The sequence below is a fragment of the Fusarium subglutinans genome (assembly GCF_013396075.1).
Source record: "Fusarium subglutinans strain NRRL 66333 chromosome Unknown NRRL66333_c0000168, whole genome shotgun sequence".
Classification (NCBI taxonomy): Eukaryota; Fungi; Ascomycota; class Sordariomycetes; order Hypocreales; family Nectriaceae; genus Fusarium; species Fusarium subglutinans.
In genome coordinates this window covers 25673-41847 of record NW_023502231.1, presented here as the reverse complement: position 1 = coordinate 41847, position 16175 = coordinate 25673, and the positions used below count along the sequence as shown (strand labels likewise).

Sequence of the window (16175 nt, the reverse complement as noted above, 5' to 3'; positions counted from 1 at the left end):
TGAAAAGTAAGGTACCGTAAGCAGAAAAGAACATGCAAGAATGTATGTACCACAGAACGTATGTATGTGCTAAAACCCTCCTCCAAGTTGGGCTGCCATGACGTTATTCCACTTATCAAGGATCCTCGATAGTCTTCCATAAGGTATCCCATGCTCCACTTCCCCTCATTTCTGGCTTCGTTTAATGGGCATTTTGGCAACTAAATGAGTCGACAAGCTCAGAGATCCCTCGGACAGCGGAGTGCCCGTGGCTCCGCTAAAGAGCAAAACGAGCTGAAAAGAGAAACATGATATTCCAGGATTGGCTCTGACCTGTGGACTCTGGAGTCCCAAGCCCGAAGCTAAACCAATTTGGCATCGAACAAACCCATCTCTGGTCTAAGAGAAACTGGAAGTCTGCAAGCACCTTGTTAGTGCTAGAATGACCCTTAAAAGACCCTGATAAGAGCCTGAATAGCCCATGGATCGTCACAGATAGCCTTGATTAAGCCGACGTGCAGCGATCCTGTCCAAGATAGACCCAAACATGGCGAATAGGCATCGTGATGCCCCGTCGTGATTATGGTCTTGTTAGTCCTCTTTCGCATGGGAGGGGCGCCTAAGTTGATGGGATGAACAAGATGTGACGGTAATGGCCGCGGCCCTTGGCTTCTGGGTGCCAGCCATGTTTTAAGAATACGACGATGCGCATTTCACTCAATAATTGTGAGTCTTTTCTTGTTCCTCTGTTCTCTTCTTATCGGGGTATAATCGATCAACAAACCGTGACTGTCGGCGTCCACATATCCATTGTCTTTCAACGCCTGCTGGCAGAGTACATGGCGCACTTCACGACTTATCGAGAGCAGAAGCCTCTCTTTACTAATCCAAAACCATCTTCAATCTCATGAGGAACTCTGTCTGGTGTTGAATGCGCCTGGGGCGGACTCAAGCTCTCGGCCTTGTGACGACAATCACGTGCACCCAGTGAGATCACGAGTGCGAACATTGACCATGGCGCCAAACCTTCAACCACTTCCTCAGCGTCCACGTCTCCAAGACCATAGACCGTGGTCCGGACTCTCTAACATTTCGAAACGATCCTTTAGATCTTGCGCAACTTCTGCTTTCGAGGCCGACGACGAGCGATCCTCTAGCGACGGCGATATGAGCCCTCGCAATAGCCAAGCGGACGTGCGACGGCCAATCGTGCCGCGTCACTCTGGCCATGATGCTCGCCCAACGAGTCGAAAGGAGCTTCTAGGGTGGTACGCCTATGCATTTGCGGCTGAGACGTATGTGATTTGTGGAATTGGTAGGTTGTCGATAGTGAAGCAATGTCTCTGGGCTACCGTAGTATTCAGAGATCGAAAAGGCCTGTTACTGATACGCATGCTCTAGCTTCCTTTATTCCCATCCTCCTAGAAACCCTTGCCAGAGAGAACGGCGTGCTCCTCTCTGACCGAAAAACGCCATGCGGGTCTAGCGACAGTAAGAAAGAGGGGGACGGACAATGCATTGTCTGGGTATTTGGAGTAGAGATCAACACTGCAAGCTTCGCAATGTACACATTTTCAGTGAGCGTCTTGATTCAAGCACTGCTCGTTGTCAGCATCAGCTGCGCTGCTGACCATGGAAACTACCGCAAGAAGCTTCTTCTCAGCTTCGCCTGGATTGGGAGCTTCGCCGTCATGTCTTACATCTTTATTACAAAGGACAACTACATTCTCGGCGCCCTCTTGACCGTCATCTCCAACACATCCTTTGGAGCATCCTTTGTATTACTGAACTCTTTTCTTCCGCTGCTTGTGCGATATCATCCCGATGTTATCGAGGTCAACGTTACTGATACTCCAGATCTTGCCAATTCTGAATTCGATTCACGCCCTTTGGATGACTCGGTGGGTGAGCTTCAAGCATCAAGAGTTACAACAACCTCACCTCTGTTACAGCCTGAAGGCGGCGAGACGCTGAAACCAACAGTAAGCCACGCGGAAATCACTTCCAAGGAACTGCAACTGTCAACGCGGATCTCAGCCATCGGAATTGGTACCGGCTATATTGCCGCGCTCTTCTTGCAATGCGTCTGTATTGCTGTTCTCATTGCCCTGCATAACACCACATGGGGCCAACGAGTCGTATTATTCATGGTCGGACTTTGGTGGACCATCTTCACTATTCCCGCCGCCATGTGGTTGCGGCCCCGCCCCGGGCCTCCGCTGGCTGATGACGGTCGCAAAGGCATCATGGCAGGACTTGCGTACATACTGTACGCATGGAAGAGCCTTTTCAAAACGGTCCAACAGGCTAGGCGCCTCCTGGACATCGTTTTGTTCCTTGCTGGATGGTTTCTCCTGTCCGATGCGATCGCAACCACGTCATCTACCGCGATTCTATTCGCTAAGACCCAACTCCACATGAAGCCGTGGGCGCTTGGTATGATAAATGTCATTTCAACTCTGGCAGGGGTATTCGGCGCCTTCGGATGGTCGTGGATCTCACGGCTCTTTAACCTCCAAGCCCATCAAACCATTCTTGTCTGCATTGTATTGTTTGAGTTGATCCCCCTTTACGGCTTGCTGGGCTACCTTCCTTTTGTTAAGGAATGGGGCGTATTTGGCCTCCAACAACCCTGGGAGATGTATCCACTGGCGGCTGTATATGGAGTCGTGCTCGGAGGTCTGAGTGGTTACTGCCGCTCTCTGTACGGCGAGCTTATTCCACCCGGATCCGAGGCAGCGTTCTACGCCCTGTACGCTATAACGGACAAGGGATCCAGTGTCTTTGGCCCGACGATCGTTGGAGCTATCATTGATAGAACTGGCACGATTCGCCCGGCTTTCTGGTTTTTGGCAGCATTGGTTGGCTTTCCTGCGCCACTGATCTGGTTCATCAACGTCGAGCGTGGCAGAAGTGAAGGCATGAAGCTCGCCGAGTCAATGGCAGGATCTCCTGTGGAGGAAGCAGACGATGATGAGCATGAGCCTGAGCGTCGTGGAATGCTGGCCGACTACCAGCGAGAGCAGGAAGATGGTATTGTCGATGAACATGCAAGATCCTAGCTCAGATGGCTGTTGATTCTTGGATGGATAAGGTAGCATAGCGGCGGCGTTTACTTGGATGACTGGTGATATCATAATTTGGCTACGATTTATAAGTGCTAGACAAAGAACTAAGTCCAGCAATGCATGTCAACCTCAAGTTAATCAATATACCACAGTATTCTTCTTTTTGCTTAAGAGTTGGGGCGCTCTACATACTAAGTATGTATATAGATATCTAAGGTATATGAGGTAAGGTAGCGATGAATAACGCGTGAGCTTTATGAATTATTGGATCGGAGTTTCTAGAAACGGACTTCCCTGCACGGATTTCCGGGGCCTAAGTCTACGCTCAATGTAACGCAAACGCGCCTGCATTTCCTCTCTCGCAATCCCTTCACTCTTCCTGTTGCTTTCCACCTTGAAACAACCTTGCCTCTTCAAAACTTTACACTTGCGCCTCACCCATCCAATCCCTTACCCTTTTAGCGAGTCTATCATCGATCTTCATCTCTGGGCTAAGGTAAGTAGGTTCCGAAACCCCAAACTGAATCGCGCCAAGACTCCCTCACCCTGCGCCTCTAATAATCTACCTACGCTACTAAGCCAAGGCTTGTCCAGACGCGTTGACTAACGCTGGGCGCTAGTCGCTCTTCCTTAGGTAGGACTGAACTCCGTCCATCAGCTTAGGTGTTTAGGTGGCCCCAGTGCCAGCTCGGTCACGTGACGCAAGTCTTTTGGGCTTTTGGCTCAGTTCTTAGTTCTTCCGCAGATTGCGACGTTGCTCTCCCAGACAAATCGAGTCTCTTTCGTTGCGCACAGGACATCATCGCAAGCCGCGGCTTGTTGCTCAAAGGCAGCTTGGGCTCGGCTCAGCACAGATCGCGACATCGAAAAATCCAGTCAAATCAATTCTCTTTCCATTTCTATATAACATTTTCGTCCATTTCCACGTCGCTTCTTCGCGCGCCTTGTTCCTCTGCAAACCCCTCCTTCTCTCCACTCCCGACGCGGTCATACCCAACCGCATCAAACCGCCACAATGAGCAATCGCAAGAGATCGCGATCCGTCGGGGAGGAGAATCGCGCTGAGTGCCCTTTTACGATTACTTACGCGACTGGCCCTGCGGCTACTCAGGCGGATCGTCAAAAAAACAAGAAGCGGAAGCGCGATGGCCAAGATGACGACAAACGGGTCCAGATTCAAATCTCCCCTTTCTCCCCAACGGGCAATTTCAAAACACACGAGAACATGGACCTGTACTACACTGTCGACCCAGGAAAACGATGGCAAGATATGACGCGCTACAACAGCTTCGTCCGTAAGTATCCGATGAAATGTCGGCGCCGTCCGCTGTACGGGCTTATGGCTAACTCTTGGCAGTCAACAGTGTCAAGTATTACAGTGAAGGCTTTGTCAACGTTGCCAACGAGGTGACGATTGAACAACAGAAGGCTCAAGGTGATGGTAAGGGTATTTACAAGAAGAGCAATAATGACTGGGTCGCGCGTATCCTCGAGATCCGTGCTTCCGATGAGCACCACGTCTATGCACGTGTTTATTGGATGTACTGGCCGGACGAACTCCCGTACGGAACACTTGACGGCAAAAAGACCGTTCAAGGCCGCCAGCCGTACCATGGCAATAATGAGCTGATCGCTTCTAATCATAGTATGTTCTAGATTACTGACCGATATTCTGTTGCAATGCGACTAACCCTTTTTCTAGTGGACATTATCAATGTTGTCAGTGTTACAGGACCCGTCACCGTCAACCAATGGATTGAGTCAGATGACGAGGAGATCCAAGACGCGCTTTATTGGCGTCAAGCGTACGACTGCCGCAACATGCAACTCTCGGTATGTCTCGACATCTCATTTAGTATCCGAAAGTACTGATGACTATTTAGTCCGTTGAGCTCATGTGCAAATGTCAAACTCCTGCGAACCCTGACAAGACCCTGATTGGGTGCACAAGCCCGAGTTGCGGGAAGTGGATGCATCACGAATGCATGGCTCACGAAATTCTCCTGCAAGTCTACGAGCGACTTGGAACAGACAAGCCCCATCGAACCGAGGGGTCGGCCGTCAAGGAAGAGAAGCCCGAGGAGGCGACGCGCCCTTTATCGCCCACTGACGCAGGGGAGAAAGAGACACAACCTACGATCGATGTCCACTCCGGCGAAACAAGCGATAACGTCCACGTCAAAAAGACTGCTCGCGAAACACCTCGCGAAACAGAAACCCCTACACCTGGGCCGACGCCATCCCGATCTATCACCACCGCATCAGCCAAAGGATCGGCCAAGAAAGGTCGCAAGAAGAAGGCTGCAGACTCCAAGCCATACCTGGGACTTTTCGAAGCCACTCTCAAGATGCAAGACGGCCCCACAGCATGGGAGATTCGTGATCTGCGCGAGAACGTAACGGGTGGCGACAAGACCTGGACCGAGAAGGCTCATTGTCTGCTGTGTGGTTCCAGCATTGACTAAGCATTCAATATCATGACCACGTAGCTACCCCGAGTCTGCTCCGGTAAGCAGACTCCTTGAGTCTACAAGGTGCAACTCGACATTGCTTAGGGGGGCCATGCGGTGCCCTAACATGTTAATGATGACCTGCGGACAATATGGATGGCCTGACGCAGCTGTAGACTCGATACGGCTCATCGGGATGGTCAATGGTTAGGGTTTCTTTTGTGAAAATTTCGAGGTGACTTTCTTGGCGATTCGCCCACTGGTGGACATCACGGGCGCGGCGTTGGAGGCGAATATGGCTATGCTGTGAGATTGGAAGATGGGCTGGTTGGTCTTGGAACTTGCGCGTGGTGAGGAAGATGCGTCTGTTTTGCTATTATTTATCTATGATTTTCAATTAAATGCGACGCAAAAGAGCAGAGGTAGTATAGTCTACGGGGCCGGATGGGTAAGGGGAGAGAGCCTTGAAACCTGCCGACTGGGAGGGAAACTCGGGAAGTAGGTCGAATAGCTTATATTGGTATCGAGTTGGGTAGAGGTTAGGGTGCTAAGGTGGTGGTTCCCTGCCTCTGGGCTGGGCTGGGCTATAGTGTTATTTTGCTTTGCTAGGCATCATCAAGGGTTTGTTGTTTCTTGAAAGTGTTTTTTGTCTCCATTAATTGACTTTCCTTCCTGTAACTTGCGGCTTCACAGCCTTAATACCTGGTGAAGAGTCTTAGTAGGGTTTTACACTATTACTTGAACTGGTAGAAGCATTTCGGTATATGTCTAGTTTCCTGTCGATTATCAGCCAACCTTGATTGATCCTTTGCATTAAACCTAAACTGTAATAGACTCGTAACTGTCTGTATAGCTTCTCAGCCGGGAATAACAGGTACCTAACCTTAGGATCTAATCTTCCATGAGCTTACCTTAGCTACCACTTACATGGGCTTGCAGTACGTACTCCACACGGAGCTCCCTGACCCCGCTACTCCATAACGTCGCAGAGCTTCACCTCGACTTGAGGACCGCCTGAACCACTAGTCGTCTTCAGTACCTGAACAACAACAACCACCTTTCAATCTTACACAGTCTCTCAACTAACGTAGCCAAAGCCCTCGAAAGTCCATAATAATGGCTGTCGATCCCTTTGACTCCGCTCTGTAAGCACTTCGAACCTCCCGCGCAATGACGTCCTCCCCCGTATCGCTGACCGTTCAACCCCCAGAGACCTTCTCCGCCGTCTCAACCCTAAGCAGACGACAGACCACCTCAACGCCATCATCTCTATCGCTCCAGACCTGACCGAAGATCTTCTGTCGTCCGTCGATCAGCCCCTAAGCGTGCGCCGCTGCAAGCAGACCGGCCGAGACTACCTTCTCTGCGACTACAACCGCGATGGAGACAGCTATCGCTCACCGTGGTCAAACCAATTCGACCCTCCTCTGGATGAAGCTGGATCAGGTGGTGTAGGTGCTGGCGGTAACGAAGGCGCTGGCGAGGGTGCGATTCCGAGTGAACGTGTTCGCAAGATGGAGGTCAAGGCGAACGAGGCCTTCGATGTCTATCGCGATTTATACTACGAAGGTGGTGTGAGCAGTGTTTACTTCTGGAACCTTGATGACGGATTCGCAGGGGTCGTGCTTCTCAAGAAGTGTATGAAGTTCCCCTGACAAGTGCCATAACTGTTTTGGAGCCGTCAAAGCTGACTAGATATCCCCTTTTAGCTTCCCCCCAAGGCGGCAATTCCGAAGGTGTATGGGACTCCATCCATGTATTCGAGGCAATTGAGCGAGGAAGAAGCACACACTATAAGCTCACATCGACAGTGATCCTGACCCTGTCTACGGCTGGTGGCAACCTGGGCGAGATGGACCTTAGTGGCAACATGACACGCCAGGTTGAGCAGGATCTCCCTGTTGACAACGATGATAGCCACATCGCCAATGTGGGACGATTGGTTGAGGATATGGAACTCAAGATGCGCAATCTCCTGCAGGAGGTGTACTTTGGCAAAGCCAAGGACGTGGTGGGCGATCTCAGGAGCATTGGAAGCTTGAGCGAGGGGGCACGGGATCGCGAGGCTCAGCGTGAACTCATCGGAAGCATGAGAAGATGATTTGCACCCAAACCGATTCACTCAATATGTTGAAGAGCAAGTCCCTCGATAGACTGTCTCGAGATACATGTACCACACCGTGGTGTCATCCTGTGCGAGTATTGGCCTCTGATTGCACTAAGAGCGAGCCTTGATAGATGTGCAGATTGTTTGAAATACTCATTTTGCTTTCATCCAGCGTTTGCATCGAAGGACTCGTTACCATAACCAGGAGATAGAGCATGATCCTCAGGCAGTGGCTAAACCCCGTGATGACGGAAGAAATCACAGAAACATGCTTATTGGACGTCCAATTCCAATACGATATGCTCGCGTTAGCTCTGGTTTCATGAATAATTACTCCGTACATGAGTGCTCGATCGTAATTGAGCAGCTTGAAAGCATCTTAACCCGCCCGCTTTCCCGTAACTCACAGGCTTTTATCCGCCGTAGATGACAAGATATTATCGACACAGCCCAAGCAAGGTAGCCAACTTTGGCCCAACCTACTTGTATAGGCTAGCACGATTAATTGATACGAGCCTGACCCTAGACGTCGATCAAGTTCTTTCCCCCAAGTCAATGGGCCTGCTGGCCCGCCATGAACTCATGGACATCGACCGAGGATAAAGTCAACCGCGTGGGATGTCCGAATAGTAGATAGCTTCTTACCATGTGGGCTCTCATCAGGCTCGGGAGGACTACATCTTGTGAATATCGTTGCCCATATCGGTTGGCGGCTTTTCGTCGAGGTGGTCTTGAGACCATGATGCTCTGTTAGACGACAAATAGTGGCTTATCATAGTTGCACCATACGAGTACCATGGTGCGCTAGGGACGTGGATTCAGGACCTTCTGAGTCAGGTAGATGACATGCTCTGCACTGCCGTGGAAATACATTGACAGGCTGCATGGTTAGTAGAAACCTTGCCGCAGCTTTCCACTGAGCCTAGTACCTGATACATTCTAATAAATGCCCAAGGGATAAAAGGATAGCCCACCCTTGACTCGAGATGGGCGTGAATTTGAGGCCTGGCTGAAGATGGGGAACGTGGTTGCAAGATGCAGTAGCCACTTTCATGTCAGATATGATAGACAGCAGTCTCAGAGACAGTGAAACATCGACAGGGAACTGAACAAGAGGATCAAGGAGACGTGAACAGGGCGCTTAAAATCGTAGAACAAGTCCTAGCGATAACACGAAAGGCAGTAAACCGAGGCCATGTTGAACAGTGATCTGAGAGCGACAAGGATCACGATACTCTCGATTTCTCTTCTTTCCCATGTACTCCCTGGGCGCAATAAGGTCTGTGTTGCGCATCTGACATGCAGACAAAAGCTACGGATCTTAGGGCCCTGGTGCTCTATGCCAGCGCTCGGGCTGTGCTTTTGGTGTGTTGGCTCTATTTATTTATTAGGCGTTAGCGTTGAAGAGGCTATATAGAGGCCGTCCTGTAGTGTTGGAATATGGAGGAAAAGATGATGGCGCGGGTCTATAGACTATGTGATAGGCCAGAAAGGAAGACGGAAGATAATTGCTTCTGATCAGGATATCCTAGTGTTGAGGTAGAGTTAAGATTGTTGATCCCTGGATGTTGTTTTCCATGTTCGCTGTGAGGCTGGAGTGAGGTGCACTTACCTCCCAGTAAGGTAAGGTACTACAAGGCCGGTACTACCTGACTTCCATGAGATCGGTACCCAGCTGTAAGGTAAGGTACTTGCCATGGAGGGCCCAGGATATCGGTACCTAGGTACAATCTGACTGAGAAGGCAGGCATAATAGTGACTTCTGCGCTCTTCTTGACACTTGGGCCGGTTGTAAGACTCTGAATTACCTTATAATAAATATGTAGTTCATCAACTATCACAAACTTTTTCCACCATTCCAGCTACTATAGTCGTCACCAATTCTCGTTTAATGCCTCTTCTTTTCTTCATTAGTAGAGACACAAATGGAAGAATTCTAGAAACGGCCCCGCATCATTCTGTTCCTGTTCCTGATCTCGTTCCAGCCGCTTGCCACATGCGCACCTGTCAGATACGTGCTCTGCCCCTGAAATTCAGGTACAGCCGCAGAGGCAGAACCGCAAGCTGCGAACCGCTGGCAAGAATTGGTTATTGCACGTCCAACCTCGACGTCGGTTGACTGACTGTCCATGGAGATTACAGTACATATGTACAGCGCCTCCAGTTCTATCTGGAAAGACCAAGATGGCCCTGTTGGCGGCCCGAACGGGATCTTGGATCGGCGCACATGCCGGCACCCAGCGCTAAAATCAGGCCTCTGCTGCACTGTATGTATGCACAGGACGTATTAAGTGACAGTCGATATATCGCCAATTTACCCTCACGAAGGAGTTTTAGCCTGGTGTCTTGAAGCAACAGTCTGGCATCATGGCATTCTTCGGAACTGTGGCATGACCAAAATAAGCCTCGTCGTTTATGTGGACTCGGAAGTGACACCTAAAGCATGATTTGCGCCATGCTGGCCGCCAGATATTGATCTCAAGAATTAAGCGCCCTCGCCAACCAAGTGCTGAGTTTCTTCTTCTTTCTTTCGGCCCTTACCCATGGGGTAATGAGTTTATATCGTTCAACAGTATTGGTAATTACCACCCATGAGGTCAGTCTGACCAGATACTTTATGACTGGGTGCTCACAAGCAGGCGAAACCGTCGCCTGATATATATCACAAACGAAAAGTTCTCTCGCAGGTTTGCAGTTCTCGCTCGGCTCGACTTGAACTATGTCAAGCTGTTGACAACTCTCAGAGTGAGTACAAGAAAATGCAAAGACCTAGTCACTCCGTAATAATGGTAGTCTCAGGCAAGGACGGCGGCTGTCATGCTCCTTGACCCTTGACCCTAGTCCCTTCTTTCGGCATGTCCCTGGTCCCTGGTCGCAGTGACAATGACGAACATCGAGGCCCACTACAGGCTCGGTAGCTAGGTGCTAGGCCGGCGATATGATGAACGGGACACCCTGCAAATCCGTCCTGCAGCTCTGAATTAATTACAGTAACTGTCCAGCCGCATGACCGCCAATTCGCATCGCGTCTCCGCCAGCTACGGCACGGCTACCCCCCACCGACCCAGCACTTCCAAGCCTTCTTTGGCCCTGACTCGCTTCTTTGAAGTGTCAAAGTCAGCCTCCTGCCAAGTCTTTTTTGAGGAACTGATGGGAAAGATGAGAGATTTGAGCCGATCTCGAGTTAACAAAACAGCAATGGACCTCAGCTCAAACCACAAAAAAGACTGTTCCGCCCAGAACCTTGACCTGAGACTAGGAATGGACTGATGGGAGTGGGCTCCCTCTTGACACAACTTACCCATGTACTGTACATGTACATGGAAGTAGAAAGACCCCTCCACAAGCCACCCACATATGCATTCTAACTCATCTTTCAGGCCACGGCTCCCTTTGGTTTGCCGTGCATCTTATACATGCATGACCGCAAACTGCCCAGATATGTATAGCATTTAGTCAATATTAGGGCATAAAAGAAGGGATGGCCACCCACGAAATACTGTGAAACATGAGTCTCAGTCTCAGAACCAGCTGATGGAATACACATAAGATGAGCAAACTTCTTGGTGCCTGATATTCGGTAGGGCACAATATCGAGCTTTTCGACAGGGCCTTTCACGCCCATAAACCCACAGCACGCCCCTCATTAAACTAGAGAGCAGCCAGCATCAAGACTTGGGCCCCTTTTGCTGGAAAAGGAGTCCACATTGCATCCCACTCACTCTTACACTGGCCGATTCTCCCCTTCGAACTTTCTCAACAAGAGATCCACTTCACGACGTCTTCAGTCCATCAAGTCCACCCCTCATCGACGGAATTTCGAGGGCCCCAAGGGTCTAGCTATTTCTTTCCAAGCTCACCTCAGCAGGCTCGGTCGTGTGGCCTCGTTCAAGAAAGATTTGATCCAAAGTTGGGTCTCTTGACTTTATTAGTTCAGACCCCTGTTTATCCATCGCTCGTCTCAGAGAGCGGTTGGTGCGTCGCCTCGTGCCCTCGCAAAGTTGAAATTGCTACATCTGTTGATCGTGTTTCCCTCCACTCCCACCTCCCATCCTATACCATCCCGCCCATCTGGTTCCGTCTTCCGTCCGTCCTCCCGTTGCCTTCCCGCCTTGGATCAAACTTGTTCCCCTTTGCTCCCGCACATCGTCTCTACGCCGTCGCCGCACCAGCACTTTTGGGGCTCGATATAAAAAGTGCTAGATCAGTGCTACTGTATGTCCGAACCAAGCACTTCCTTTGCCCCATGGCGCCCTAATATATACTTACTTGCGTGACTCCATGCCAGGTTACGGCCCTCCTCTCCATCAAACTACTGTGCTAGGTCACTGCTCAGCCCGCTCTCTATCCACGAGAAACCCGAATCACCTCGCTTCTACCAACGCTAAATCTCACCGAGTCTCGCAAATCCGTCCACCTTCGGCACCCCGTGGGACCTATTGGCCGGTTTCCATTCACTCAGCTACAACCCTCTACCCCCTGAAGCCGAACAATCTCGTCCTGGCACTTGGGCTCAATATTCCTCGCACAGTAACCATTTGTCCGTCTCGTTCACATTAGAAGCGGATTTTGCCAAGGCACCTCACTAGACCTGCAGAGCTGAAGCGTGTTTTGCTGTTCATTTCACCTATATCTTCCCATATATCGCCTTCGCCGCCGACGTCAAGGCATCTGCACCGTCACCTTGACCCCACGTTTGCGCACGATTATATCACGACCCGAACAACATAACTCTCACGAACATGGCCGAGAAGCCTTCGGTCCTGATTATTGGAGGGCTTGGCTACATTGGCCGCTTTCTGGCCCTCCATATCCACCAGAACGAGCTCGCTTCCGATGTGAGGCTCGTTGACAAAGTCCTGCCTCAACTCGCATGGCTAGCTCCTGAGTTCTCCGAAGCCTGCTCACAAGACAAATTCATGCAGGCTGATGCCAGTAGACCTGGTGAGTTTCTACACTGCTTACTCTGTTGCTGACAGCCCCGCTTGCTGGTGCAGGTGGCTGCCTTATGTATGACTAGTTGGCTAACTATATGTTTCCCCTCTTTCCAGAAGGATTGGCACGAATTTTTGACCGACCAGATGGAAAACAATGGGACTATGTTTTTAACTGTGGAGGTGAGACGAGGTACTCACAGGAGGATGAGGTCTACAAGCTTCGATCGTTGAACCTTTCCATTGCAGTGGGCAAAGAGGCGGCCAAAAGAGGAGTCAAGGCCTTTGTTGAGCTGAGCACAGGCATGGTGTACAAGTCCGACTCATCACCAAGCAAAGAGGGAGATAAAATCAAACCTTGGAACCGGATTGCTGTGTTTAAGCTGCAGGCTGAGGAGGAGCTCTCCAAAATTGAAGGGTATAGTGAGACCATGACTTTTGAGCATTCAATTCGCTAATGCACAGTGCAGCCTGAACCTCATCATCGTGCGTTTACCGCACGTCTATGGACCCTATGCCTCTCAGTGGGTCGCGACGGCATTGTGCATGGCTCGCACTTATCAACACCTTGAAGACGAAATGAAGTGGCTTTGGACCAAGGACCTCCGAACTAACACAGCACACATTGACGATGTAACACGGGCTTTGTGGGAAATCGCAGCATGGTTTGATGCAGGCAAGGCGAAGTGGGACGAGGCCAGCATGGGCAAGATCCCCATCTTCAACATCGTGGATGAGGGTGCGACAAGTCAGGGCACCATAGCGACAATTATTGGTGATATTTTCAAGATCGAGACAGGTTTCCAGGGCCAGCTTATCAGTACATTTGCTCGACTCAACCTCGATAGTGTTGTGGACGATGTTAATGACGAGCTCCTGGGACCATGGGCCGACCTCCTCGCAGATGCGGGCATTACACGACCGGGCCCGCTGACTCCATTCATGGAGAAGGAATTACTCAAGGATACGGACCTCAGTATGGACGGAACGCGGCTCAAGACACTATTGGGTTTTGAGTACAAGAAGCCTGCCCTCACGAAGGAGTTGATCGAGGAAGTGATCGAGAGCTACAAGAAGATGAAGTGGTGGCCTTGATCGGGGCCGGGAAATGGTTGAAGACGACATATGCGACGTGACATGACATGATTTGTATGGCGTGCGTGCGTGCGTATGCATGCATGCACGGATGAAAATTCGCATTGGTTTTGGCTTGTTTCTTGCATGAACTCGACTTAGCGAAGAACCCGCCTGTTGCTGGAAAGAGACGGACGATACCCGGGATGACGAAAGCCAACGGCATGAGGAGCAGGGCCAGCAAGACTTGACAGGGTTGAGCTTCAGCTGATTTAGTGTCAGATGAGAATTGGCGCAGCCAACAGGTGATGGTGATGTCTGGGGAGGTAGATGAAAATGCTATACATGCACGACCTGGATGCTAGGGGGGGATACGGAGGGCAAAGGTCGTAGGAGATGAGTGTACCCGAGTAGAGGATAGGCTAATAATTATAGGCGAATATACTAGTTACATGTTAAATGAGGGCTTCACTGCTTGTGATGTCGGGCATAGTGTACACAGCATTGCTCATGGAAAATAGTATTGATAAGGGTAGGATGATCTGGGGATCTACTCCGTATAAGTGATGGAAAAGAATGCTTGCCGTGACTTGAGCCGAGGTTTGTGATGGTTAATAAGCAACATGTGGAAGCGAAATGGTGAAGTTGGAGTCGCAGTATCCATGCGAAGGTGGAGATTGAGGTTTATTAGCAACCTATGCGGGGACGAGACTTTGGGGGAGATTCTTGGTCGACGTCGTGAAATTTTGATAATATGAGGGTTTGACATGTTGGGGTGAGATAGGTAGATCCATGCCAAGCGAATAAGAAGCACCTACTACAAGGGGTAATATCATATGATGAGTGAGTGGGAGAGTGTGAGAGAAAGGGAAGACGTCATTATTTGCAACGACAACTGACAGGTGAAACTTGTACAAGGTATCACGGAGTAGGGCAACTACTTCGTGTCTTGGTGTTCATGGTGAATATTCCTCAAGTTGTCATGATATGATGCAAGTAAAAGCATACCTTAGTTATGTTGTGGTAAAATGAATGGGGGGATTCTCTCAGAGCCACCCACCGGGACCAAAGAAAAGTCCGCTTCTTGGCAAATCCGAAGCTGTTTGCGCATTTGCGGCTCAACTTCCTTATTCGAATTGTTCCCGTCCTCTCGAGTTTCGAATGGGATTCCTGTCTCGTCTTTTGTCTTGTGCCATCGTCGCTCAGCCTCTTTCAACGTAGCTCTCCCCCGCACTATTAGACAGCCATTCATTCATAGACGCACCCCTACTATCTGTGTTATGAAAATTGAACACCTACTATTTTGGTAAATGCTTGGAAAGATAGCTCAAACTGGGCCGTGGTCTTCTTTACACAATTCAATGAAACGTGGCTCTGCAATTACCTAGCCATGTTTTTGACCTCGGCGATCATGCGCCTCTCTCGGCGTTGCTTGTGATAAACAAACGCAATCATTCACTCACGCACGCAGCCTCGTTGTTGGCAAACAAAAGATGGGTATATAAGGCAGACTCTCCAGGAGGGGCCCAGTTGTCTGGTTCAACATTGAACTTACCTTGCCTTACCTTATACTTCCCACTCAGTAAAAGTGTTGGTAATACAAGTCATTTGTGGCGTGTTTACCTATACTCTGAGGAAGGACCATACATCTGCGATTTGAATCCTTGATAGCGTCATTTCGATCCACCATCTGCCAGCAACGCAGCCTTAAGTTATTACTTATCCATACCACCACCACCAACAATCTACCAAAGTTGTTCTCTTTCTCCTCAAACAGTATCTACACGAATACCCACATCTTTGATATTCCTATCAATCGCAACACAACAATGGCTGCTCCCGCCGAAAAGACCATTACTGACCTCAGTGGTAAATGGGTTCTCGTATGCTGCACTCCCCCGCTTCCACATAATGCACCCCTGTTTCTTTGTCACTGACAGTGGTTCGCAATAGAACAAGACTCTTTCCGACAGCTCTGAGCCTATCCTCAGCTTACAGGGAATCGGATACCTCACTCGGAAGGGAATTGGCTTGGCTACCATCAGCCTTGAAATCAACCAGTACAGCGCCCCTCCAAAGCCCCCCAACACATCCACCGACGTTTTCACCCACATCGACATCACCCAGTCTGCCTCTGGCCTGAGCAGCACTCACGAGAACCGCTGCCTCGACTTCAACAACCGTGAGCACTCGGACTGGCTGTTCGGCGCCGTCAGGGGTCGATCCAGGTTCGTCACTCTCGATGAAATTGAGGAGGACTTCCTCAAGACTGGCTGGCTTACCGAGGGCGATGGCAAGTTCATCCAGAGCATTGCTGAAAGCGTCGACAACGGCTGGGTCGCTAATCAGATCTGGGGCTTCGAGGAGATCAACGGCGAGAGGAGATATGTGAGGCACATCTTGGTGACCAAGGGTGACAAGAAGGTCACCGCCAAGCTCATCTACGACTACCAGGCTTAGAGATGGGATTGCTCCAGAACATTACTTGACCTAGTATAGACGACTGACGATAACAATGCTTGATAATCACTCAGTGACTCATGCGATAGTTACTCATGAGACA

General features: G+C 50.1%; 5 protein-coding genes across 5 annotated transcripts; all 5 read left to right on the top strand.

Annotated features, from left to right (window-relative positions):
- Positions 1-993: 993 nt before the first annotated feature.
- FSUBG_10104 (autophagy 22) lies at positions 994-3041 on the top strand (the record flags this gene model as incomplete). The annotated part of the gene is made up of 2 exons (XM_036674650.1): positions 994-1294; positions 1381-3041. 2 exons carry the CDS (start codon positions 994-996, stop codon positions 3039-3041), a joined length of 1962 nt encoding a protein of 653 aa, XP_036534410.1.
- Positions 3042-4062: 1021 nt separating this feature from the next.
- Positions 4063-5512, top strand: FSUBG_10103 (uncharacterized protein; the record flags this gene model as incomplete). Its single annotated transcript, XM_036674649.1, has 4 exons — positions 4063-4342; positions 4405-4692; positions 4750-4880; positions 4931-5512. The coding sequence occupies 4 exons, from the start codon at positions 4063-4065 to the stop codon at positions 5510-5512; spliced, it is 1281 nt and encodes a 426-aa protein (XP_036534409.1).
- A 1101-nt stretch (positions 5513-6613) lies between these two features.
- On the top strand, positions 6614-7598 carry FSUBG_10102 (F-actin-capping subunit beta; the record flags this gene model as incomplete). Its single annotated transcript, XM_036674648.1, has 3 exons — positions 6614-6642; positions 6708-7135; positions 7207-7598. The coding sequence occupies 3 exons, from the start codon at positions 6614-6616 to the stop codon at positions 7596-7598; spliced, it is 849 nt and encodes a 282-aa protein (XP_036534408.1).
- Positions 7599-12346: 4748 nt separating this feature from the next.
- Positions 12347-13633, top strand: FSUBG_10101 (C-3 sterol dehydrogenase 3-beta-hydroxysteroid dehydrogenase; the record flags this gene model as incomplete). Its single annotated transcript, XM_036674647.1, has 3 exons — positions 12347-12548; positions 12686-12956; positions 13009-13633. The coding sequence occupies 3 exons, from the start codon at positions 12347-12349 to the stop codon at positions 13631-13633; spliced, it is 1098 nt and encodes a 365-aa protein (XP_036534407.1).
- A 1808-nt stretch (positions 13634-15441) lies between these two features.
- FSUBG_10100 (uncharacterized protein) lies at positions 15442-16072 on the top strand (the record flags this gene model as incomplete). Its single annotated transcript, XM_036674646.1, has 2 exons — positions 15442-15495; positions 15566-16072. The coding sequence occupies 2 exons, from the start codon at positions 15442-15444 to the stop codon at positions 16070-16072; spliced, it is 561 nt and encodes a 186-aa protein (XP_036534406.1).
- Positions 16073-16175: the final 103 nt, after the last annotated feature.